Source organism: Chrysemys picta, chromosome 2 (assembly GCF_011386835.1).
Source record: "Chrysemys picta bellii isolate R12L10 chromosome 2, ASM1138683v2, whole genome shotgun sequence".
Classification (NCBI taxonomy): Eukaryota; Metazoa; Chordata; order Testudines; family Emydidae; genus Chrysemys; species Chrysemys picta.
This window is the reverse complement of record NC_088792.1, coordinates 95934688-95960642: the sequence shown is the minus strand read 5'-3', so window position 1 is coordinate 95960642 and position 25955 is coordinate 95934688. Positions and strand designations below refer to the sequence as shown.

The 25955-nt window shown below is 36.9% G+C and overlaps 1 protein-coding gene across 2 annotated transcripts in view; it reads right to left on the bottom strand.

Moving 5' to 3' along the window:
* POU6F2 (POU class 6 homeobox 2) overlaps positions 1 to 25955 on the bottom strand; it is a 382704-nt gene that overhangs the window by 297895 nt on the left and 58854 nt on the right. For both annotated transcript variants that reach the window (XM_065583813.1, XM_008169659.4), the window contains exon 2: positions 11915 to 12086. In XM_065583813.1, the coding sequence (XP_065439885.1) occupies positions 11915 to 12086 (172 nt within the window). The remainder of the gene's footprint in view (positions 1 to 11914; positions 12087 to 25955) is intronic.

Genomic DNA, 25955 nt, shown 5'->3' with positions numbered 1-25955 from the left:
GACAATAAATATGGCAGGTCGTCAGCAAGTGACAAACAATTTACTTTACATGCCAGGCTTTTATGGGTTTTGAGAGCTCATGTGGAAGCATATTTTAAAAAGCACTTGGAAATTAGCACCATTACAAATGTTAAGATGACTGAGATTTTTGTGTGTATATATTGCCACATTGCTATTCATGACTTTTATTTCCTACAGTTTCTGTTTTCAGGTCTTGCCTTCACTGGCTTCAGATTGCTGCTAAAGTTCTTTATTTATCATTGACTAAAATAGTCAATGAAAAATAAAGAACAACAAGCAATTTTCTTCTGCCCTAAAAAAAGCACTATTATGGATACAGTACATGGATAATGCATACAAACATATTTATTAATCATAACAAATCAATATCAGTGGTAGTATGGTACAGTTTACCTGTACATTCCAGATCCTTACATCACTATTTTTTGTTCCTCCACCCAGCTTGATGTTTTTAAACTTAAAAGTTTAATGACAAATCAGATCAATATGATTCCTTAGCAATTAAATCACAGGCATGCTAATTTTTCCTGTCACAGAACCAGTTTTGCAAAAGCAGTCAAGTTCTTTTTTTCAGGCCTCTGTCCCTCTGTGAATCCATAAGAATTCTAAATGGCTCATAAACTGTTACAGGGTTCAGGTTATTGTATCATTATAAAACCATATTGATACACTACAGATGACAAGACATACAACTCTTGTTACAACCTATTACAACCATCAGAAACATCAGACAAACACTAAACAAAACAAAACAGCAGTAAGCTTACTTTTAGACAAACTCAACAGTTTTTATCAGTTTTAGCTTGTTTTGAACTGGAGCAGCTTTGAAAAGTCCTACAGTATGAACCAAAGAGTTCCATGAAAAGAAGTGAAGGAGACAAGGTTGCAGTGGGTTACAAAAACTTTTTTTTCAACTGTTAAATTCTGCTCCTGTTGAAGCCAGTGGAATTTTGTCACAGACTTCACTAGCAGTTGGATTAAGTCTAAAAATAGGTGACAAATCCTCAATTGATGTAAACTGCGACTTCAATAGAATGATGACAATTTACACCAGCTGAGAATCTGTCCCACAGGCAGTGATCCTGAAAGGTGAAAAGCACCGCCCAAGAGACATGAACCATCTTCAACTCACATGAAACAACTAGAGCCTGACAGCACTCAGCTCCAAAATCCAACACCTCAGCTGTGCAGGGCCTTACGGAGGAATGCTGCAATTCTTACTCATGTGATAAATAGGACTTCTCAGACAAGGAAAGGGTTTGCTTCATCTGGCCCTTCTCTTTTATTCTTTATCTCGTTAAAACAAAGACATAGCAAAGAGCTAGTAGTACCAACTGATTGAAAGTTTTTGGGGTTTTTTGGTCAGTGACTTTTGAGAAGGTTGTTCAGTGTTCTGTATCCAGGCAGCTAAAATAGGAAAAGTCTGAAAGTGATGCATCAAATCCTATAAAACAGAGCAACACAAGAATTTCCTTCCTACTTGTCATACGAAAAAGATTGAAATGACTCATGTGGATGTGTTCCGTGATTAAATGTATATACTGTGCGTATATGTGTACTAAACAGATCAAATAAATGGGACTAGAAAAAATAACAAAAGATGAAATATTTCCATTTTCAAGATTTTTCCAGTTGTAAATTTTATTCTTCCTTTGGAGAAATTTGTGGCTTGCAGTCCCAAATATTATGAGATGCAAGCAAGTATAAGAAAGGAGGAGAAATACCAAGCCTGCACATTTACAAGCACTTTTGAGATGGGACATTTTCTCATTTTCACCTCGATCACTGTTCATTTTGCAATGAAGTTTTGCTTCCACAACACTTATCCTGAAGTCATTAATTATTTTAAAAAGTTTAGTTATTAAAATCAGATATATCTGCTCTCCCCATACCACAAACTCTATTATGTTATAAACAAGTTTTATCTTTTGCCAAGGATAATATCATTTCTGATATTATATATAATTTCCGCCACACAATGGGACAGATCCTGTTCCCATTCAAGTCAATGGATGTTTTGCAATTGTGAATTATTGCAGGCAGGACCAGATTACCTCATTAGTACATACCTACACAAGAGACCAGAACATTGCTGCTACAATGTACTGACTAAATAAAACACATTTTATTATAGATTTTAACATGCATAAATGCCAGCCTATTTGGTTAAAAAACCAAAAGGTTCAAAAATGTGTAAATATATATACCTAGGCTTGGAAAGGTTAGATTTTTATTGATAAACATCAATGTCAAGATGCACACACAAACCAAAGTTATTTTCATTTATCATTGAAATTTACAGATAAGCAAAGTAAGAAAAATGCTGCTTGAGAACTTCTTAGAGTTTGATTTAAGGCTATTTACCAGGTATCTTTTGACATGTGATGTTGACAATTTGTGTTTTTAACTGTTATAAAGCTTTAATCTTTTGAATCTCAATGTAATTCTGTAATTGTCTGACCCACCTCCTAATTTCCCACAAATGTGAAAATTTAAATTGATTAAAAATAATTTTTTTTTAAAACCAAACATTGATATCATCTGTCAAAATTATAAAAAAATATAAAAGTCTGTGTACAGCACATTAACACTGGCTAAATATGAGCCAGGGGTGAGATAGATTTACTCACATGAGCAAGTCCCACTGAAGTTAATGTAACTACCTGTGTATGTAATGACTGCTCTTGTGTGAGCTTGCAGGATTTGGCTTCCTATCTTTACTCAAATTCTTGAGCAAACATTGTCTCTCTATACGAAATATATGTATTTCTTACCTATTACTTGCAAAATAAAAACTAAAAACTGTCCAGAGAGGTATTTACTCAAGAGGTTAGAGTGAATCTGAATGATCTTTCTTCCTCTCTGGTAAATATTATGCAATATCTAGAGATAATTATAAAAACTTAATGCTAGTATATTAAAAAATGCCTCAAGACATATTTACCATGAAGCAGTTCCAGTTTCTCAACTGAATAATGTGAGTTTCATATGCCCCTCTAAATATATGAAAAATTATAGTACTTTTCAGTAACAGGCAAAATCCACTGAAATCACTGGGTTTAGACAGGATGACAGTGAGGGAAGAATTTGGCCTATGTATGGGTCATATGCATGCACACACTCTATATTATATATGTATGCATATACACACACACAGACACACACACACACACACAAAATGAGGATGGAGAGAGAGAGGAGGGACAAGAAAGAGGGGAATAAAGTGGAAAGGGAAAGAGAGGGGGTTTTTGCTTTGTTTTTACAGGATTGAGTCAGTCTCAACTTTGTATTTCTTGGCTGTTGTCACCTTTGCCACAATCTTAATGGGCTAGATCCTCTTCCAGTATAGGCAAGCGGAACTTTCCCACTGTCTTCAATTGGAGCAGGATTGACTCGCTGTTAATAATGTTTTAGTTAGTATCTTAAAAAGCATGTAAGAGATTCAAAAAGTGGGTTCATCTGAGATATACTGAATGTAGTGAGAAGGGTAAATTACTTAAATAGCACTATTAATAATAGCAATCTGAACTGAAGCATTAGAGTATTTTTAAAGTTACTATTGAAATAACTATAAATTCCACTAAATACAATTTCCTCCTATAGTCTTTAAAAAAACACTTTTGCCGCCTTCAGCTATAACACTAGATAACTGTGATAATTAATATTGTTTTACTAATGAATATTGAATTTTAATTTCCTGTTTGCTATGTATAACATTTCAACCATCATTGTGTTTTATACTACATTGTGTTTTAAAAATCATGTTTAAATGATATTCTGGTCACAGTAACTAATAATTTTGTTTATATTACATTGAATAGAAATTTATTTTCTTGGTGTGGCTTTCAGGGATTTATTCTTTCCATTGTAGCATTTTTCTTGCTACAGTTATAAACCATTCAGGATCTAAAATGATAGTTTGCCTTTCAGAGAGTAAAGGACATCTGATAAAAAATTCTTCCCTCTACAAATTCAAAAATAAAAACGGAAATTCACACCACATTTAAGAATAGACAAGTGGTAGCTTAATGTTAAATAAACATGTTCAGAGGGTTGTATCTTGATTAGGCGGATACCTATATCCTTGGAATACTTACAAAGCAAACCCAATTTCAATCTCTCTGAGAAGGGCAAGCTTTCTTTAGCCAGACTGGATATAGTACTATTCTTCTCTAGATGACCTCCGCTTTCAAACTAAAAGGGCTTAGTCCTGCTTCTGATAGCGTCAAAACAGTTTCACAACATAGAGCAGGAGATGTCACAGTACAAATCTGCCCTTGTTTCATATTGTTATTGAGTCTGACTTCTATACAGCAAAAGAGAGAAAATAGGAATTTACATTAACAATTATAAATCCATTTTCGCTCAGCTTTCCTTTTTTAGAAGTGATATCCCTGTTGAAAACCACAAATTAATAGTGAAGGAAATAAATTTTTAATTCTCATTTGCTCTTTACTTATTGCTCATGTTGTGATTTAGCTTTTATTTTTAATGTAATTTTGTCATTTACACCACTGATCTCTTTAGAAATTATTTTTGGAGCCAGTCAAAGTATAACGACTGAGCCTGAAAATATATTTACAGTAAAGGCAAAAAAAGAGACAATCTTCCCTACCCTCTGACCCCCTACAAAAGAGGGGGGAAAGTCACAAGGAAAAAAGCTTGCCAAGGGACAAAAATTAAAACAAAGAAGAGCCCACAAGTGTGTCAGGAAAGAACAAAACCTAGGCAGAGAACACAACAAGAAAAATCCAGGACTACACAGGATTTTAAAGAGAAAAATGATCCACAGGACAGTGGCAACTGTTACTATGAGCTTCCTACAGCTTTCTCTGCCTTTGGATATTTTAAAAAAAATTATTAACCTGACAGCAGGAAACTTTATACAGCTTGCCCCCTGACAGGGTGCCAGTTTGGTATAAACATTTTGCTATCTTTTTCTTTAGCATAGGAAAATCAAGAGGGGTGTTAAGTGGTGCCATCTGTACATTTGGGCAAACATGACCTCTCCTCTGGCTGGATTGCTCATTCCCATGGAGGACTTGAATAATCATAAGAAGTCCAACAGAAACATCAAATTCTCTTTCCTTTCCTTCATCACGTCTGCTTCTTTTTAATGTGTGAATGTCTGATGTATTATTAATCTCAAAACATAAACCGGCAAGGTTCTCAATCAAAGGAAATACCAGTTCTCTCACAAATTATCTGTTTACTGTCTAGTAACTACCAAATTCCCTTTGAAACAGCCAGCCACTTAAGTCACTTTTTAAAGGAACAAATTTGTTTGGTATTAATTTTTTTCAAAAAGGCAAAAAGCCAAAATGAAAAAAAAAGCAACTAATTAAGAATGAAGCATTTCAAGATATAAAGTCATTCAAGCTACAATCTATGGTTAAAGTTTATACACCTTAGTCCTTTTTCCCAGTAATTAATTGCACGATGTACATAAACACATTATAATTATGTGAACCGTGATTCACAAACACAGATGACATGTACAAACCTCAGCTCACAAAAGTTTAACAGCACAGTATTATTAATCCACTAGGATTATAAACATTTCCTGTTAAAAATTTAATTACTCTTTTTCTCTCAAAAGTGATGTTATGGACAGACATATCCAAAGAGCAATAAGGGGATGATCTGTATCCATAAAATCAAGGGAATTAATGATTAAGGCTGAAACGTTTGTTCTTAATGAGCCCAATCCTGCTTCTATTAGACCTAAGGAGAGCAGGATCAGGCACTATCACATCAAAATCTGCTTTTTTTTTTTTTTAAGCATTAAGTACAGTTGTAGGTACAGTCCCTGCTTGAGTTTCTGGAAATACCAAGAATGAGTTAAGGATGGATTTTCATGATTTCCTCCTCCTCAGGGTTTTAATAGCCTTAATAGTTTCATTAGGTTTTAATGGGCATACACTGTGTTCATATATGCAACCCCTCACTGACATCAGTGGGCACACCACCACAAATCAAGGGAGTGTAGTAACCAGAGTCAGAACATGAACATTATTTAAAGATAAAATTAATACACCATAAATCTATTATTTTTAAAATTAAAACTCCATGACTGCTTTTAAAACATATGTTTAAAGAACTGTCTATATATGTACTTGTCCAATATATTCTTTAAAACTAATCTCGTCTGTCCCTTCAATACAGTTTTAAGCCATTCTTTTTAGAAATGTTCATTATTTGATCAAAAAATCATATTAAGGTATGTTTTAGAGAGAAGATTTTTGACCCTATGTTATGGCCCAATCCTGCAAACATCCACACCATTAACTTTTCTCATGTAAATAGTCCCGTTAACATCACTGGGACTCCTTGTGTTAATAAAGATGGCCACACGCACACACGTGTTTGCAGGATTGGGCCCATATACTTTAATAATTGCATGAATATTTGACACAATGCCTTATCACAAAAGGCATCAATCCACACTGTAGAATAAAACAATATTAATTGAGGAGAAACCTACAAATGCAGAGTAAATAATTTTCAAATGGTTGGGTTGCTTGAAATAAGGCTATACTTTTAATATTGATAGGATCTGGCTGATAATCTGACCTATGAGAACAGAAATTTTCACTTAAGAAAACATACGCTATACTTTTTTGGCACTCTTAACACATCAAATTTGTCAAATGAATCTTTCTGAAACTTGCAAAAAAAAATCCTTCTGGACTGAAACCTTCGTAGGCCAAGGTTCTGTGTGCATGTATATCTTCTGATCGGGTTTTAAATCCCCTTTATAAAGAGGGGTTCCAGTAGAATTATTGAGATGGACTCATATATATAATGATTCAAAGGGTGATGCTAGAGTGAAGGTTGCAATTTATCTACAGGCTGGGTACCATATTAATGACTCTAATGTGAGCTTCCTCACAATGACCTCTGCTCTGACCTGCAGAGGCCACTGTCTCAAGGAGTGAAAGACAATTTAGGCTTTCATCCTTTGTATCTGAAATGACTTTTGTGCCATAAATTCTAATCAGGCCAACCTGGATGACAATTTAAAAAATAAATCACATAATGAATGTTTTTTCTGCAAAAGAGGCTTTGAGAAGAGAGATATACAGTGGATTTTCTAGCAAAGCAAAATTACTGTTCTAACTTCTATCCTGCTTCACAAGAACACTGCCACACACAAGCAAAAATGTAGAAAATTCTAAACTCTGCATAATTATACTGTAAAGGATACCAAAATGTCAAAACTGATTTTCAGTATTTAAAAATGGGAAATTAACACACACACACACACACACACACATATATATATATATGCAAAGCAAGCCTGAGATTTAACTTGAACAGAAGGAAGTGTTGCCAGCAGAAGAAATGTTGGCAATCCATCCTGCAATGCTGCAAAATTAAATAAGCAACATTTATGCTAAATGAACATTAGGCTTGATCTTGCATTCCATGCAAAATCTCTAATTTCACAGAAAGTTTAGGGTGTGTAAAAACACATGAGCAGGTCCAAAATGATTAAATTTTTATATTTGAGTAAGTGATCTTAATGTGCTGTAAATGTGTCCCTGCTGTATCTTTTTTATCAGCAACCGAGTTACACCAGGAATGAATCTGGCCCATTAAGGGCTTGATCCAACTCCATGAAGGCCAATAGCAATCACTCCATGGACTTCAATGGAACTTGGATTAGGCTCTGTGTTACAGGAAGTCCACAAAGTGACTACCAATGGCTTTCATGGAGTTGAATCAACCCTGTACATATTATTTTATGTGCAGTACATATTGCTTCCCACATCTCCTCTCTATACCAACTATTGAAACTGTATAATGCTAATAATTAAGTTTTTATTCCGCATTATCAGGCTTTTATCAGATGGATTTAAACATTTTACAGAGGTCATCAAGATATTGAATGAACATCTTGCAGGATTTAAATAATTTCGAATCTAATCCTCTAGTATTTATTCAGTCCTTACTAAGGCAAAATTCCTATCAACATCAATGGGAGCTTCCTCTAGTAAGGACTCTAGGATTTGGCCCTGTGTCATTAATTTGGAGCACAGTGCAACATAAACCTACTTGATTTAGGACAGCACTCTACCAAGAAAGTCAATGACTTACTAAACAGTCTATGCTTCTATTTGGCTCTTAACATAAAGGAGTCATGATTGAAATAGGAGATAACTCTTCTCCAATATTTACAAGATTAAATAATATGCCACTTAATAGCATACACAATTACCCGATCTCATGTTACTCAACGCAATCTGGATTTATATCTCATAAGTATACTGTAGCTTTTATAACTCTGCAAGTTAAGCAAAATGTTACCTCTGATGTAATATGTTACAGAACACTACAGTCCTTTTCTGACATTTTGCACTTGCAGCAGCATCTCTTATCTTGTTTTCCCACTGTTGCTTAGCATGATTCAAACATTTAAAGTTTTGCATAAAAGTATTCTCTAAAGATATCAGAAGTCCATAGATACATAAGCCTATGAGGTCCAGTTTAGGCAAGACAGACAATATCAAAAGATTACAGAACAGACTTTGATTTCTAAAAACAAACAAAAAAGCAATGGCATTAGTATTAACCGCTTTGATCACGACTTTAAGGGGATACTCTCTCATAAAGACAAAGGGCCATATCTCAGCCGCTATAAATTAGGAGGTACACCAGTTAAGGACCTGGCTCAGAGTTTTAGACTGGAATTGCTTAAGATTTGTGGGAAAGCTGCCTCTAGTCAGACTTGTGCTCCTAGTGTCTGAAAAGCTGATGCCTTCACCTCCTCTGCCACTGGTGGCGAAGTATACATTTAGGAGATAGGATTAGGCCAAAAATTCACCATCCTTCACATGCCAAAAATTAGTATAGTCAATCTTAATCCTGTATCTTCACCACCTGAAACTGAAATTGCTGCTGGAGAAGAGTCATTTCTAATACTAGTTACTCTATGCTCTAGCAAAACAAGATATGAATATCCGTTTCTCCATTACTGTGAGATACTATAATAAGGAGAGAGAAAGAAAGAGAGAGAGAGTGTGCAATAAGGAGACAGAAAGAGTGAACGAGCGAGAGAGAGAGAAAGCGTATGTGTGCAGGCCACAGGTATCTCATCCCCATTATTCCATCCCTAGATACTGTAGAAAATGGGGTGTGCATTTTCTGAAACATTCTTGAAGGATGCAGGTACTTATAATAATAATAACAACAACAACAAACATGTCTGTCAAAAGAAAACTAGGTGGCAAGTAGAGACATTCATACCTGATGCTGAGGAAAACACTATTTGTGCCTGATCTATTCAAACTATTATAAAATCAGTTACTCTGTATGAAAATATGACCCAGGAAATGCAGCTAAGTTTAGCAAGACATGGGAAAATCAAATGCTGGTCATTCGAAGTAAGCTAGTACACACAATTATTTCAAAATTTGAAGAAGACCGTCTGTGTAACTTTCATCTATGGGCCAGTCTCCTCCCCTCACTTGTTAAAATGCTCCTCCTTACCAGGTATTTGGCAAATGTCCCACAATGTGTACCAAATGCTAGATAAGAAACTCAGGGAATGCTAATCTTGTTTCATACGAAAGAAAATTATCAGAGAAATAATGCCACTTTTTGCATCAATTTATGCAAATCATATACACACAGAATATAAGAGACTGCAAAGTAAGGCCCAAAGTGTGCATTCCTAACATGCCGTTCAAATTTCTAAACAGAGAAGCTGCTCTAGAATAGCACTATATTTTGTGTGTCATATTTTTCAAATAAAGCAATTAAACACTGAATCACTTAATAAACTATATTACATCAGCTGAATAACTCCTAAGTGTCTTTATTTTAAATAAGTTCATCCAGTTTCATCCTGCTGAATAGTCCCATTGTCCTGTCTTTTACATTCCCAAAGCAACAACAACTCATTGGTAAAGGTTACTGCTTGAAGGGAAAACCCAGATAAATGCTACACAGTTCACTTTGAGGTAGTGAAACTATTTGCTTCTACTATGATTTACTTTGGTGATACCTTGTTAGAAGTCTGAAAGCAGAGTAGCAGACACCTTAAACTCACAAATAAGTACTCATGTACAGTATGTTCACTTGCATCTTTTTCATTATGGTTTGCGGCTAAGCAAAATTAATAATTTACAATCCAAAAGGAAAAAAGATCACGGCACATTATTTTTACCCTACAGAGAAACTATAAGGAAACTACTTAGGTGCTCTACAATGGTATTTAAACATGCAAAAATGACAACAACTCAGGGACATCCCACTCTTTATTATAAAACTTACCTAATCTAAAACATATAACATAACTGAACAAAATCAGACTGTAAAGACATATTGGTAGTCTCAGGTTAAGTACAAATGTTCAGGATGTTGTCATACTTTGAGATATTTTATATTAATCTCTTGCCACCTAAACACCTGATCAAATAAAATACATGAACATTCTTTAAGATATTTAGATCACCACACACAAGTATTAGCCCTCTGAATTTTAGACATCACAATTCTTCTCTTGATGAAATGGACTAAATGATTATTATATGGAATTTGAACATTCAAATTGCTAATGGAAATTCTGTTTTCCAATATATATATATATTGAAGAGGGGGGTGGCTTAAAACTGTTATATTAAAACTATTATATTCCATAGTGGTCACTACTGTATTCTAGAAATTAAATCTTCACATTTTATTTCACCCTCTCCTGAATTAAGTTACTCAGTAAAACATTCTGTAGAATATGTGTAGCTTCTAATAATATGAAAGGACACCTTCTTAAAAGAAAATTGCACAGACTTTTTGTAAAGATCATTTTGCAGTTTTTCCTATTAGATCTAGGGTATAGACATCTGAACATTGCTACAGATTCAGTACAGATCATGAAATCAAAACTTGAATCTCAGAAAATGAGATCTCTCTCTCAAAACTGCATTTCCTTGTAAAGAAAATCTTTTCCCCTTAAAGTTCCAGCTGTGAGAATTTGTAAAATGTAAGAATGCACTCCATTCCATCTAAGAATTTTATATAGTCACAAATGGATATAATTAAAAGGAACTCTTTCAGGAGCAATTGCTCTAAAACCAAAATGTCACTATGTACCATGTAGTGCTGCTCCAGCACAGACATCTATCAACATCTATCACTCAAGCATGCGCCTCTACTACTCCGCTCCCTTTTCTGATTAGAGATCACAGTTGCTTGAGTTGGCTTACAGGGTGTCATCTGTTTGAATGACAGATGTCTATTCTGGAATGCCACTCTCACTGCTCTTGTTTTGGATATGAAACAAATACACCTGAAAGGCTGTGTTTTCATTAGTCATAAGATACAGTGTAAAAATGTATTTTCTCCCTCTATAACCTTTGGAAGCAAAATTTTAGTTCTAATTTCAATTGTGAAAATATTATACCTGAAAGCAATCCTCACTGCATCCTTTGTTTACTTAATGCACAATGTTTTCTATGGACAATTTTCAGTTCTCTTTTCTCCTAGCTTTCACTTTACTAGATATAATGACACTCTTTAGTATACTTCATCCTCAGAAGGGACTGTGAGAAACTGAAGTTCTGGAGTCAATACTTAGGCAATAAATGTTAATAAAAAATCACAACCAAGCAGGATCGTTTATTTGTGTTTATATTAGAGACCCTTAAGCAAGAGAAAATATACAATGCCTACAACTTGCATGGAATAAGTTCATTGTTGACAAAAGTTTTCAGGACATGATGCTGTCATTCTGTTACCCAGTTGAAAGTCAGAGCATATGGCTGTACACCTGCAGACTCCAAGCTACTCCCTGGTATTACAAGAAAATTAAGCGAATAAAATAAAGGGGGGGGGGGAATTGCTGAAATGATAACACTGGTAACACTGAAATGAAATACCTAGACTGACTTACCGAAGAGCTTGCTGGGAGTGTCCTCGCTGTCATTTGATTCCACAGGCGCAAGCAAGGGCTCATTCAGCTCGTTGTCTGAAGTAGCTGCCTTGTCCTCACCTCTCAACTCTGCATTCATTTCACTCCGCAGTGACAGCAAGGGCTTACTGACTTGTCCAGCTATCATTGGATCCTAGGATGGGGGGGGAAAGAAGAATGAGGGGGGAAAAAGTGGCAGCTTTGGTGCGCGTATAGTCTCTCCCACTCCCCCCTCTCTCTCTCTCACACACACACTCTCTTATCTCTTGCTGCTCCTGCTGTTATTGCTGGCTGCAGTCAAGTGAAGAGCTATTACAGATCCAATGAGTTTTCCATTACTCCCCACCCTATTAAAGCTCAACTAGCATGTGAGAGATTCAGGATGCTTTGGAGAAAAACTTCTATGAAAGCAACATAAGCAACACAGCTTTAATTGTGGGATGTGGTTTTGTTGTTTTTTTGTGTATGTTTTTACACCTCCCTCCTTCCTTAACGTGGTAAGAAAATAAAATCGCTGCAAGTGTGCTTCAACAACACAGAAGAGTAGCACCTGGTGTATGCTCCCGAGGGATTTAAAGAAGCATCCTCACTTGAATAGCATTAACCAAATCATACACAACAATGTTCATCACTCCAATGTTTTAGTGAAAATACAAAGCAACAAATAGCCATTTTAGCATATACATTCAACACAGATATATTTGTTCTAACTATTCTTGCTTTTGGGATACTGTGCTCCAAAAGCCCATAAACACATTTTAAAAAAGCAATATATACAGATATAAATGTTTAAAAGATAAAATCAGTGAAGATACTTACACACAGTGTTTGCAATTATTCTTGTATTTGGGACATTATACTCCCATAAAAAATTATATATATTAGTTAAATTGGTTCTTGATGATTTGGATCTGTTTTATCTTCAGCTCATTCAGAGGGCATTTTGGGGTCAGATATTATTTCCAAGTGCACTCTATTATTCCATTTGCAAACTAAGATGTATAATATCGTTACAGCTCAGAAACCAGACTCAAAAGCAAAAAAAGAAAAGAAACAAGTGACCTTGTTGCGCTATCTGGCAGCTATTTATTGCAAAGTTCATGCCTAAATGGTTCTTATGCAGAGAACAGGTGACCAGCGTGCAAGTAGGTTGGTTAGCATGTTCCCTATGTCCCATCATCACATTGGTCGATGTTTGCCTATGGGTTTTTTTAATGTATTCATGTCTGAAAAGTGAATTTGATATGACACATGATAATCTATGAAAATGTTAATCAATACAAATAGTTTAAGCTGTCATCAAATGCACTTCTTTAGTCAATACTCATATCGCTGAAAACAATGTCACTGTCACCAGGGCTTAATTTGCACAGCACTTAAATATTGGACTCTGTGCATCAATGCACTCCTCTTCAAATACTGTAGGTAAACACATTTTCTCCCTATTTAAGGCTGAAGCACTCAGCACGCATTTAGCTGAGCTGAATCCTCCCTTTTGAATACCTTGATAGGTCCACTGGAGGGCAAAATTAATACTTAATTGAATCTCACAGTCATCAAAATAATCAATACTTTTTTATTATTTATTCTTTACAGTCTGTTGACTGTTTCAAACCTCTGAGGGAATGGTGGAAAGGATTCATGGCTTTGAAACACTGTCATTTAACAAAGTAATTTTCAGTGGGGCATTAGGGGTTGTGAAACATATAATAAAACAAAAATGGTGGCTTATAATAGGAAGAAAGAAAAGAATTATATTTCTGCCATCTAACAAAACAGGATAAATAAAAAAGCAAGTGCAGGGAGAGGGAGAAAGGAGGGGGAGAGGGAGAGAAAGACTGGCTTTTGAAGGGTTTTATCATATCAAGAGCAGAGCTGAGCTTTCATAATGCTGACATTTCTCATCCTGACAATCCTAAACAAGTGGAAAGGATGAGATCGCAGATATCATCTTTCATCACATTCCCCAGCTTAAGAACCAACATGACAGCTTCTCTCCCCTTTACACTGTTAATTACTAAATAAAATACTGCTCTCTGTCAGCATTAGATTATTGCAGATAGCAACCACAAACATTACTCCATTGTTTTTTTTTTAAACCAATGATACCTACCTTGAACTCTTCAGAAAATAAATTGGGCTTGTGTCTACATATTGTAAATATATGAAATTTAATCAATGTAATCAATGCGGTCAATCCACATTGTCAGGCTAAATTGCAGGTGATTTATTAACATTTTATTTACTGTATTTATTAGCTGGTAAGAATCTGAACATGGATTAGATATTTTTGGGGAGGAAACCCAGAAGTTCATAGATTTTTTGTTGTTGCTAATTTTATAAAAACATACAAGTTATACCATATGCTTATTCTGCATTACATACAACAGTTGCACTTTTATTTTTATATGCCATATAAAGTATTTCTTAGTTGATTCTCAAGTGAAAGGTCACCTGAGGAAGTAGAATACATTTTTTCAAAGTGTTGGGCGATAATTCTGCCCTCCGTTACATCTGTTCAACCTCTGTTCAACCCCACTGGGTTCAGTGGGGTTGCACAGGTTTAATTCAGGACAAAATTTGAATGTATCATCAAAATGCTTTTGAAACAAGCTAATGTTGCCCACAGGTCCACACTGCTGATCTGCCAATAATTTGGGGAAGAGAACTGAGCCAGTGGTTTTCCAGATGAAAGTTCTGAGGTATCAAATTTTCAAATTGAGTTTATAAAGAGCGGGATGGAGAAAAATAAGGAAAATATCATAATGTCATTGGGCAAAATCGACCCCACTGAGGTTATTGGCAAAGCTCTCATTGACTTCACCGGGATCAGGATTTCACCCACCCTGTACATCAATGGCACACCCTCAACCTGGAATAATGTGTTCATTCTGGTTACCACCTTTCAAAAAGTTACAGCAGAAAGAGAGGGGGCTCTGAGATGTGTGATGAGAGATTGAAGAGATTGGAACTGTTACCTGAGAAAGATGATATAAGACGGGACGTGATCAAAGTATACAAAATAATAATGGACAGAAGGTATATCAGGAATTACTCATCCTGTCTCATCTCACAAGAACAAAGAGAATAAAACTGAAGTGTAGCAAATTCAGAAATGATGAAAGGAAATCATTTTCCACACAAGGTATAGTTAGCCTGTGGAATTCATTGCCACAAGATATTGGAGACCAAGGATTTAGTAAGTTTAAAAAAAGATTAGACATTTATATTGCTAACCAGAATATTCAGAATTCTGATAGTTATCATTAAAACAGAAGATTTAGAAACAAAAGTCAATGGACTGTCTAAATGTGAATTGACAACCCCTACCCTGGTCCGTAGTGCAGCCCCCAGTTTGCCTCTGAAATAGCCTTGCCAGCTGGTGCACAATTCATAACCTTTTCCATAAGCATAGAGGGTGTGCAGGGGTCTGCTCCCATCGCAGACCCTTCACACAGCCCTAAGATAAGTCTAGACAAGGCTTAAATGAAAAAAGGGTAGAGGTGATGAGGGCAGGAAGGGAGTTATGTGAAAATTTGCTTTAAATTAACAGATATAATTTCTGCTCCAAGTTGTTCTCAAATCACACTGCATTTAATCAAATGGAAATGTGCCTCTTTCATAGTGATTTTAAAGGTGGTTAAATACCATTATGATGTTATCTGTTACAAGATCAAAGTAAAAGAAATACGTTCAACAAAAGCAAATCCTAATTCCCATACACAGTAATTGGACTGTGTGCTGCAAAAGTCTAAGGCCTGAGAGGTAAGATGATAACTCATCCCCTAAGTTACTCTATGGCTGTTGTTACAGCCTCAGAGTTGCAGGAGCCTCTATAGCTCCTGTCCTTTCCATGGGGAGAGTGACCATAGCCACACATCCACCAGCCCATTCCTCCTTTGTTTGCACAAAGCCCCCAGCTCCATGGAACACTGGGAGCCCATGCACAGAAAATATCTATGGTGTGACGGGGACCTGGGTCCAATGCACTGGGGCCCAGCATTCTGCTCCACACAGTGCAATCAAAGTGGATCAGGATTCCTTACAGTCATGGAGCGTGCTGGATGAGGAGGCAGGATTTGCTCCCAAATGTCTTTGGACGTTACTTCCATTCTTTTTCTTTTTAAGGTTACAGGATAATGTTACACTATACAGCCTAACACAGGAAATTGTATAGATCACAATACACACCATATGCTATATAGTAAGTTTTAACTTTCCATAAACAAAACTGGAAAACCCAGGAACGTAAGATGAAGCAGCATGGAGTGCTTAGTACATGGAATAAGAAGGCAGTAAAGAATAAAGCGGTTATAGTTCTACTGAGGAGATCTGCTATCATCATAACCACAAGAGTAAAGCTCAAATCACCAAAAGAAAAAAAAATCCCAAACAAATTACCCATTGTTCAAAATATACCCATTGTTTATTTTGCATATGGATGTAAATCCCGGATTCATCTCATGGACACCCAAACAGCTAATGATCACTGCCTGTTTAAAATGACACTTCCCAATTGCTCTCTGTTAGTTACCCCATGCTATGACTTTCTGTTGCCAATTTTGTGCACTCAGCAGTTCCCACTACTGCTTTTCTTCCTCAATGGCTGCTTATTCCTCCAATAGCTTTACCAGCACTAGATGCCTCACCTCTGCTGTACTTGACCACTCATAAGAGATTTTCTTCTTACACAGGCTGATGTGCCTAATTTATTAATTATCAAATGAAATATGGTAGACTTGTAAATACAAAATCGCAATACTTATCACATATAGTCATTCATTAGATGCCAAGATTTTAATTACTTCCCTCTGCAAAGTTACATGAAATACTGCTTCTAAATGAGAACTTCTATTGCTATTTTAAAAGCCAGGCCCTTCACTTCAATGGTAAAGATGCAGCTACTAAGCAAAAGTGGTCAGTATTCAAAGTCAACTTATGAAGGAAACTATATGTTCTTTGTGTGAATCCTGCTCCAGGCAGAAGACTAAAGATGGGACTGTGATCTACTTAAATCCTTAATATAGGGCTTTGATATGTTCTCTCCACTGGGATGAGTTTCACCCTTTAGTCCAGATACTGCTATAACAGACAGTTGCACTATTAATGGTGTTACTCATTCCCTTTTTTTTAAATAAGGTGAATATTAAAATTTGCTTTGACTTTATTCTGCCCTTATTTTTAAACTCTTTTGCTTTATATTTCTATTCATAAGTTTAAAAATCCTTTTAGAGTATAATATTTATCATTTCCTTATAACTTACACAACTCTATCAATTTACAATATCTGTATTAACTTTTACTCAAAAAACTATTCTATTTTAGAGTCTTACTTCTCACCACAATAAAGCTGAAGTCCCTGTTTGCCTCAGAAGTTTTAAAAGCAGCAGCAAAGACTTTATATTTAATAAACCAATAGCCAGAACCATGACAATTAAAACATATTTGGCATTAGGTTAAAACCTGGTATAATGTAAAAATAATACTTTTAAAAGAGATATATCTCACTACTTGGTAATCATAACAGGAAATATGATATACTCTATTAAGGCCCTGTGCCTGCAATGAGTTCTGTCTGGGACATACTCAGGAGAATTACTTATTTTGACACAACAGCTCCCAGGAAACCTAAGAATGTCTATACACAAAAGGTGTAGCCCTTAAACTATACAAAGCACTACTGCCCTCCTCGTATGGACATTGGTATTCCAATCATACTAGCATAGCTTATTTCTGGATAGGAAGGGAATAAGCTATCATAATATAAGGCATCTTTAAACTTGTATAATTGTGTCCACACTAGGGGTTGCTCCAGTATATTTTGATGGGGAAAAAATCTCACTCCTAATCAAACCAGTTTTACCAGCAGAAAATCTGTGTGTAAAATAGGCCTCAATAATGTTAGCAATGACAATGACTAATGTCTTCATTGGAACATGAATGGCTAAAATTGCAGTTAATCATAATTTTGAATGGGTTCAGACATTAAATAGTTTATTATCAGGTGTTAAATAGGTGCACCATTCTGACCGCAAGTCATTGAACCTACCGTCAGAAGGGACCACCAATATTTTAATACAGTAATTGTTAAATAACATTAAGAAATAAAGATCAAATTCTAAATAAAATATATAATAAATATGAAAACCAGTGAATCTTTATGCCTGTATTTTAATCAATGCATTATTTTATCTCATTAAGTGTTTTCAGAATGTATTTTTATATGGTATTTTAATCAGGACAGCTGAAGAAGATAGCCCTGGGTAAAGGCTATTCCAAGATTGGGATAATTGGGTTGACAAGGTTTTCACCAGAGTGTATTTTATGAATGTTGTCTAAGGAGAAGATTAATTTAATTGGTATTTGACATAATTTACTAAAGCTTTTAGTATCTCATTTTCCCTTGATTCACCTGCAACCTAGTATCATAGCCATCACCTTATCACTACTAGAGGTATCATAATGATACATTCTTTTATAAATAAGAGCACCTCTTACTGGACACTTCTGCAATTGTCACCTCCTGCTGTTGTTTTGTCTGCTACTGCCACTTTATCACTGGTATTCTTTCTCCGACACTTACAAAACTATGACTACAAAACCCATTCTAAGACAATTTTATTTAACTTCAACACCCTCCCCCAAATCGCAACTTGCTATCTATCCTTCCTTTATTCAGCAAAGCTACAGAGAACATTATCTTCTCTCATCTCTCTCTACACAACCACCTTAACCACTTTTAGCCTGGTGTAAAATGAGCATGATTATTGATATTGGGTTTATGACCTCCCCTCTTGGGCACAAATCTCTCTCTTTAAAGCCACATTTGATTTTATTAAAACTCTAACTACTTTCAACAATTCTCTCCTTTTATAGTGCCTTGAGTAAGATGTTGATGTCTCCAGCATGTTCATCTTCTGATATGAATTGTACCTTTCAAATGATCTCCTCTTTAGTTCTACTGAAGGCTTTACATTAATTATCTTCTTGTCTCCTCCACTATGGAAATGTTCAAGTTTCTTTTCTTCTTCCTTTTTCCATCTCCCCTTTCTCTGAAGTGTCTCATTATAAGCTTCAATCTTGGTGTCATTTTTCTGCAGATGATGCTCAACGGTGCATCTAACATCCTGGCTATAGTTAAAGGAGGTAGTGTGTCTGGTTAAAAGTAATTTTTAAAGGACTTATTTTCCAACTGTACCCATAATGCTAAAAATACCTCAGATTATTTAAACTGAACAAATTTTAGAAGTCTAATTTACTTTTCACCATTCGGGCTGTTAAAATCATAGAATCATAGAATATCAGGGTTGGAAGGGACCTCAGGAGGTCATCTAGTCCAATGTCCTGCTCAAAGCAGGATCTAATACTAAAGAAACAACTAAATCATGTTTGTTTCTTTTGTTCCATTTTTCTTAGCTTAGTCAGTGAAAATAGATGAGTCCATTTCACTTTTGTTTTTCCAGGCAAAATCCTTTTTCATAAACAAGTAAAATCCTTATAGTCCTCATTAATTAGTAAAATCCTGCACATTTTGGATGCAAAGATTGCTAGTGAATGTTTATTTGTCTAAAAATGCAGTTTCTACTGAAAATTATCTTGGAAACATTACTTTTGGCCTTATACGTTTTTAAATCCTTTAAAAAATTTACTTTGAGTTAAATTTGACTTGGCATTGTCCCTTTAAGTGCTGATCCACTACAAGACAGACTTTGACCTTGCCTTCAATAATAAAAAGCACAGCAGACACACATTAAAAAAAAAAAAAGAACAATTCCTAACCCCTTCCCCCCCAATGAGAGTAAGTGTGAAAGACAGAATCCCACACGACAGATGTTACTAAGCTCTGGAATGCATTCAGATACCATGGTGGTGGGCACAAAATAAGAACCTGAATATAATACAAGTGTAGTAAATTAAGTTCTAGTTCAAAATATAATATAAATCCACTCAGACATATTAAATCTCCTAAACCAGCTGACAATACCAGTGGCATCCTATGCTGAGTAAGATGTGAATAGTGATTCCACAACATGCAGCACTGTTGAGGAGAAAAGTTAACTTGCTAGAGAAGACAGCTCTGGTCCCAGCTCCAGAGCAGCAAGATGCGGAGATGCTCAGTGAGGAAAGAACTCATGCCTATCTTCTCACTCTCCACAATACACCCTATCTAATCTTCATCCTGGACCACACAATCTGTAGGAATCACTTGCCCTGACATACACTTAATGGCCCAGATGTTTTACTTCCAATGCTGTCCCTATGGAGTTGAGGTAACTACTTCTCTCAGTGACTGCTTGGTAGGAAGAGGAAATAGCTCTAGACCTGGCCTCCAGTTACCTGGGCTACACTTTCTTATTTAATTACAGTATTTGGGAATAGAGAGCATTGTCGTGCCCTATCCCAATTATTAATCTTCCTCCTCCCAGTATGTACCACTCCATTCCTCCAGTTGTGGGGTGAATTATTCTTGTGAGGTACACAGGGGCGGCTCTATGTATTTTGCTGCCCCAAGCATGGCAGGCAGGCGGCTTTTGGCAGCATGCCTGTGGGAGGTCCGCTGGTCCCGCGCCATCGGCGTCCCCACTGCCAAATTGCTGCCGAAGCCACGGGACTGGTGGACCTCCTGCAGGCATGCCGCTGAAAGCCACCTGCCTGCCACCCTCACAGCAACCGGCATGCCGCCCCCCATGGCTTGCCGCCCCAGGAATGCACTTGCTGTGCTGGTGCCTGGAGCCGCCCCAGAGGTACATAAGGTTATCTTCCTGTCCCAAGCTAGCAAGATCCTAATCATTTTAGTAGGACCAAGGTCAAAATGTTCAGATCTCGGAGGCCTGCATAGCTTCCATAGGCCTACAGCCACAGATACTATTATTATTTTGAACTGTCACACTCATCAACATTCCTGAAGTGCCCCATGTTATCCCAATTTTCTTGAGTCCCACATACCAAGCAGCTGCCTCTCTGCTCTGGGAACTCTGTGCTGAGAGGAGTTTTTCTTGTGGTCTTGCCTCCTTTCAACAGGGACTGCTCTTGTGGATAGGGTGCAGGCTTCTATATTCTCACAGTCCCCTTATGGGTTCCTTGCTGCTCTGCACATGCCTCTCACTGGGTTACAGTGAGTAAGCATCAAGCTGTTATAGTCTCAGGGTCAGCCACTGCTAGGAGACATGATCCTCTGTACCAAACCAGAGCATTACTCTCACTTGAGTGATCTTACTTTGCATTCTGGTGGCTCTGTGGAACGATTTGGTTTGAGGGTTTTGTTTGCTTGCTTTTTGGTTGATTGATTTATCTTTTGTGGCCTGTGCACAAGCTCTCCTGGGTTTGGATTCATCCTCCCTTTAGTCTATCCTAGACCATACACTAAAAGCTCCTCCTTATGTCCCAGCAACATTAAGAATATTATCTCTGCCTCAAGTAATTAGGTCACCTGACCTTTGTTTTTGAGGAACTGCCCCTTTGGAATCAAGAACTGCAAAGCATCCAGGGATGATTAGCACTAGTCTTTCCTGAGGGAAAGTTAGGTCACCAGTATTGCCAACCCCAATTTCTGAACATCAGAGATCTATACATATACATCAGGGGTAGGGAACCGGCGGCACGCGTGCCGAAGGCGGCACGTGAGCTGATTTTCAGTGGCACTCACACTGCCCGGGTCCTGGCCACTGGTCTGGTGGGGCTCTGCATTTTAATTTAATTTTAAATGAAGTTTCTTAAACATTTTAAAAACCTTATTTACTTTATATACAACACTAGTTTAGTTATATATTATAGACTTATAGAAAGAGACCTTCTAAAAACATTAAAATGTATTACTGGCATGTGAAACCTTAAATTAGAGTGAATAAATGAAGACTCGGCACACCACTTCTGAAAGGTTGCCGACCCCTGAAATACATGATTCTTTTTATTTGCTGTCTGTTTTTTGAAAATTTTGATGCACTTGGGTCACCTTTTCTCCATGAAAAACGAAACTTGAGATTCTACCAAAATTACTGGATTCTAGGATCTGAGGCATCAAGAAACAGTACATATAAGACTTGCACTAAATTTCTGAGATTTGGTCATACAAGAAGCATGCCGAGAAGAAGAGAGGGATGCTAGGAGTAGCTTGTCTAGATGCCGCAAGAGGAACTCAGGACATCTGAGAGATATATCTAGTACGGCCGGCTGGAAAACAAGAATTCCATTTTGCAAAAAGTGTCAAGTGTTTTGAAATTTGGTTCTGTTCTGCATCAAAATGCAACTGAGATCTTTCTAAATTATTCACAAAAATGCATGAGAGTCCCACCCCAGAATAGCCTTGAGACATGGGAGATGCAGGTTCAAGTCCTTGATCTGACTCAATCTCTCTCACTCAGTCTCTCCTGCTCTTCCACTTGGTATAAATAATTCAATATACATTTTACCAGAGACAGAGAGAGAAACTCCCTCAATAAACCCAGCAGTTAGGGCACTCATCCAAGATGTGGAACTCCCAGGTTCATTAAGTCCCTGCTCTGAATTCCAGGTGAGTACCCTAACCACTAGGCTACTGGTTATTCTGGGGCTGGGGAAGGGAGGTGTCCCTCTCTCTTTTTGACCAGAAATTCCCTTGGACTCAAGAAAACTTCCCAACGAAAGTTTTGTTGAAACCAATATTCTGTTTCTACAAAATATTTTGGTTTTGATGAATCCGCATTATTCAACATGTTTTGTCAAAACAAAAGCCAACCAACTTTATTATCTAGTACTACCCAGGTGTGAACACTGCTTTTGCAAACAATTCACACCCCAATCCAAATCATGTTTGAAGCTGCTTTTGCTGTTCTTGTGCATGACTCAAAAATCATATGCAGGCAGGACCTACTCAACTCATTTTTATACAGGTCTGTCGCATCTTACGCGCATTTAACATGTGCGATTTCAGCTTTACGCGGGCAGCAAAAACAAAATAATTTTTTTAAAAAAAAGAGAAAAATAACAATTTTAATACTGTATCTGTAGTGCGGGTGATTCTGCCCGCAACTGAACTCAATGTAATTTTGACTATACGCGGTTTTCACTTTACGCGCTGACCACGGAATGTAACACCAGCGTAAGATGAGACAGACCTGTATAGACAATCAGGCCTTAACCAAAACACCCTATCCAAAAACTGTCAAAGAATCCAAATCCAGATCCAAGTTTTACAGCAGGTCTCTCAGTCTATAATATGTGAAAAGGCATGGATCTACTAATCCCCACCTGTGGAGGACTTTGAAATTTGAATCCCAATTTGGAACTCAGGCCCAAATCTCGCTTTTAGTACTGTTGATGTGATTAAATAAGTTGTCTTCTCTTGGAAGCTGCTCTTAGTCTGTCTCAACCTGCACGTCTCACTATACTAATACGCACTGCAGAAGTCACAGGGGAAATACTGAAAGGCCTTGCTTTCATAAAGTTGTCCTTCCTAACCCTCCGCAGCTAGTGGAGAAGCACAAACCTACACTTTTTCATTTCCTTTTCTATACTCACCCTCTTTACAGTAAATTATACCAGAACAATGTCTTTTTGTGGAATTATGAGACTGAAATCTTCATCTGATTTCACAGCCATACACATTTCCATGTTCAAAGACCAAAGGCACCACTTTGCTGCAGTTTGCTTAGGAGCGAGCATCCCAAGTCTTTTCTTCTATGCTGGGTCTCATGTCTGACAGCAACCTGCTTAGAACTGCTAAACACACTTAATACTGCAACAAATACTGTAAAACAATAACACCATTCTTTTTGTATTTCTAAGCCTTTCCCATTTATAAAATGTGTGCAATTTTTATTTATTTGTTTTTTTTTAAATCTTTATAGTTGGTGTTCAGGGTTACTTTTCTTGGTAGCAGGTCTATATCAACAGCTGGATTCCACATCCTCCTTTTCCTATCTCAAAATATTAATTCATAATTAAATATTTCTTTAAATGAATTTAATATATATTTACCTGTCAGACAACTTTACAGGGGTGACCAATCATCTGCAAGAGCACTTGTTTTTGTTTAAGAAGTTTAGGCTCATTGTGATGAGATAGGAAACAAAGGGTAGGAATAAATGGTCAGTTTTCAGAATGGAGAGAGGTAGATAGTGGGGTCCCCCAGGGATCTGTACTGGGCCCAGTCCTATTTAACATATTCATAAATTATCTGGAAAAATGGGTAAACAGTGAGGTGGCAAAATTTGCAGATGATACAAAACTACTCAAGATAGTTAAGTCCCAGGCAGACTGTGAAGAGCTAGAAAAGAATCTTACACAACTGGGTGACTGGGCAACAAAATGGCAGATAAAATTTAATGTTGATAAATGCAAAGTAATGCACACTGGAAAACATAATCCTAACTATACATATACAATGATGGGGTCTAAATTAGCTGTTACCACTCAAGAAAGAGATCTTGGAGTCATTGTGGATTCTTCTCTGAAACCATCCACTCAAGGTGCAGCGGCAGTCAAAAAAGCAAACAAAATGTTGGGAATCATCGAGAAAGGGATAGATAATAAGACAGAAAATATCATATTGCTTCTATATAAATGCATGGTACACCCACACCTTGAATACTGCATGCAGATGAGGTCGCCCCATCTTAAAAAAAGATATTGGAATTGGAAAAGGTTCAGAAAAGGGCAACAAAAATTATTAGGGGTATAGAACGGCTTCTGTAAGGAGAGAGATTAATAAGACTGGGACTTTTCAGCTTGGAAAAGAGGTGACGAAGGGGGGATATGATAGAGGTCTATAAAATCATGAGTGGTATAGAAAAAGTAAATAAGGAAGTGTTATTTACTCCTTCTCATAATACAAGAACAAGGGGCCACCAAATGAAATTAATAGGTAGCAGGTTTAAAACAAACACAAGAAAGTATTTTTTCATGCAACGCACTGTCAACCTCTGGAACTCCTTGCCAGAGGGTGTTGTGAAGGGCAATACTATAATGGGTTCAAAAGGGAGCTAGATAGATTCATGGAAGATAGGTCCATCAATGGCTATTAGCCAGGATAGGCAGGAATGGGTGTCCCTAGCCTCTGTTTACCAGAAGCTGGGATTGGGTGACAGGGCATGGATCACTTGATGATAACCTGTTTGTTCATTCCCTTTGGGGCACCTGCCATTGGCCAGTGTCAGAGGACAGGATACTGGGCTTGATGGACCTTTGGTCTGACCCAGTATGGCCGTTTTTATGTTCTTATGTGATTCATGTTTTTGGAATGGGTGCTAATCCATCAAAAGCTTCAGGTTTAGCTGCAAATTCCCAAGATGTCTTGCTTACTGTGTCAAGTGTGTTATGTCAAATATCACATAAAGTAGCAATCCTGTTCAGCAGGCTTACAGGAGCACTTTAATACAAAGCAGCGTACAATGTTGTTGAATGCTTTACAACATGAAAAGAGCTTGTGCACTCACTCACTGATCATTTTTAGAGGTAATTACAGTGACTGGATTATTATTAAGCAAAGAACAAATAATTTCTCAGGTATACTAGTATTTTCCTACACACAATACTATTCCCTAATGTGCACGAATAAAAAAAGACAATTATTGGCAGAGCCCTGCATATCTGCAGATATCTGCTTTATATCCGTTGACCATTTTTGCGGATTGCAGATGGATGCAGATTCAAATTTTATAGATAATGCCCTGCAATTCTGCGGATATCTGCTCTATATCTGCAGATATCCGCATCTGCAGACCATTTTTGCGGATGGGATGCAGATAAAAATTTTGTATCCGTGCAAGGCTCTAATTATTGGTCACTGTTTTCCTATTATTCCTTTGGGAAAACCCTTCTAAACAAAATATTTTAAGAGGGATGGGTTAAAATCTGATCAAAGGAAAAGTGTGCCATTCCAGTGCTGTTTTTTGTTGCTTGTTCTTGCAAACTGGTGAATGTTGCTGGATTGTTCAATTTCACCCTTAAAGAGTAACTAGGCCTTTGCAGTTGCTTGGGAAACCTCACTAATGGGGCATTTCTTAGGTTCCAACAATAGGCCTCCAATCTCTCACCTTGAAGACCC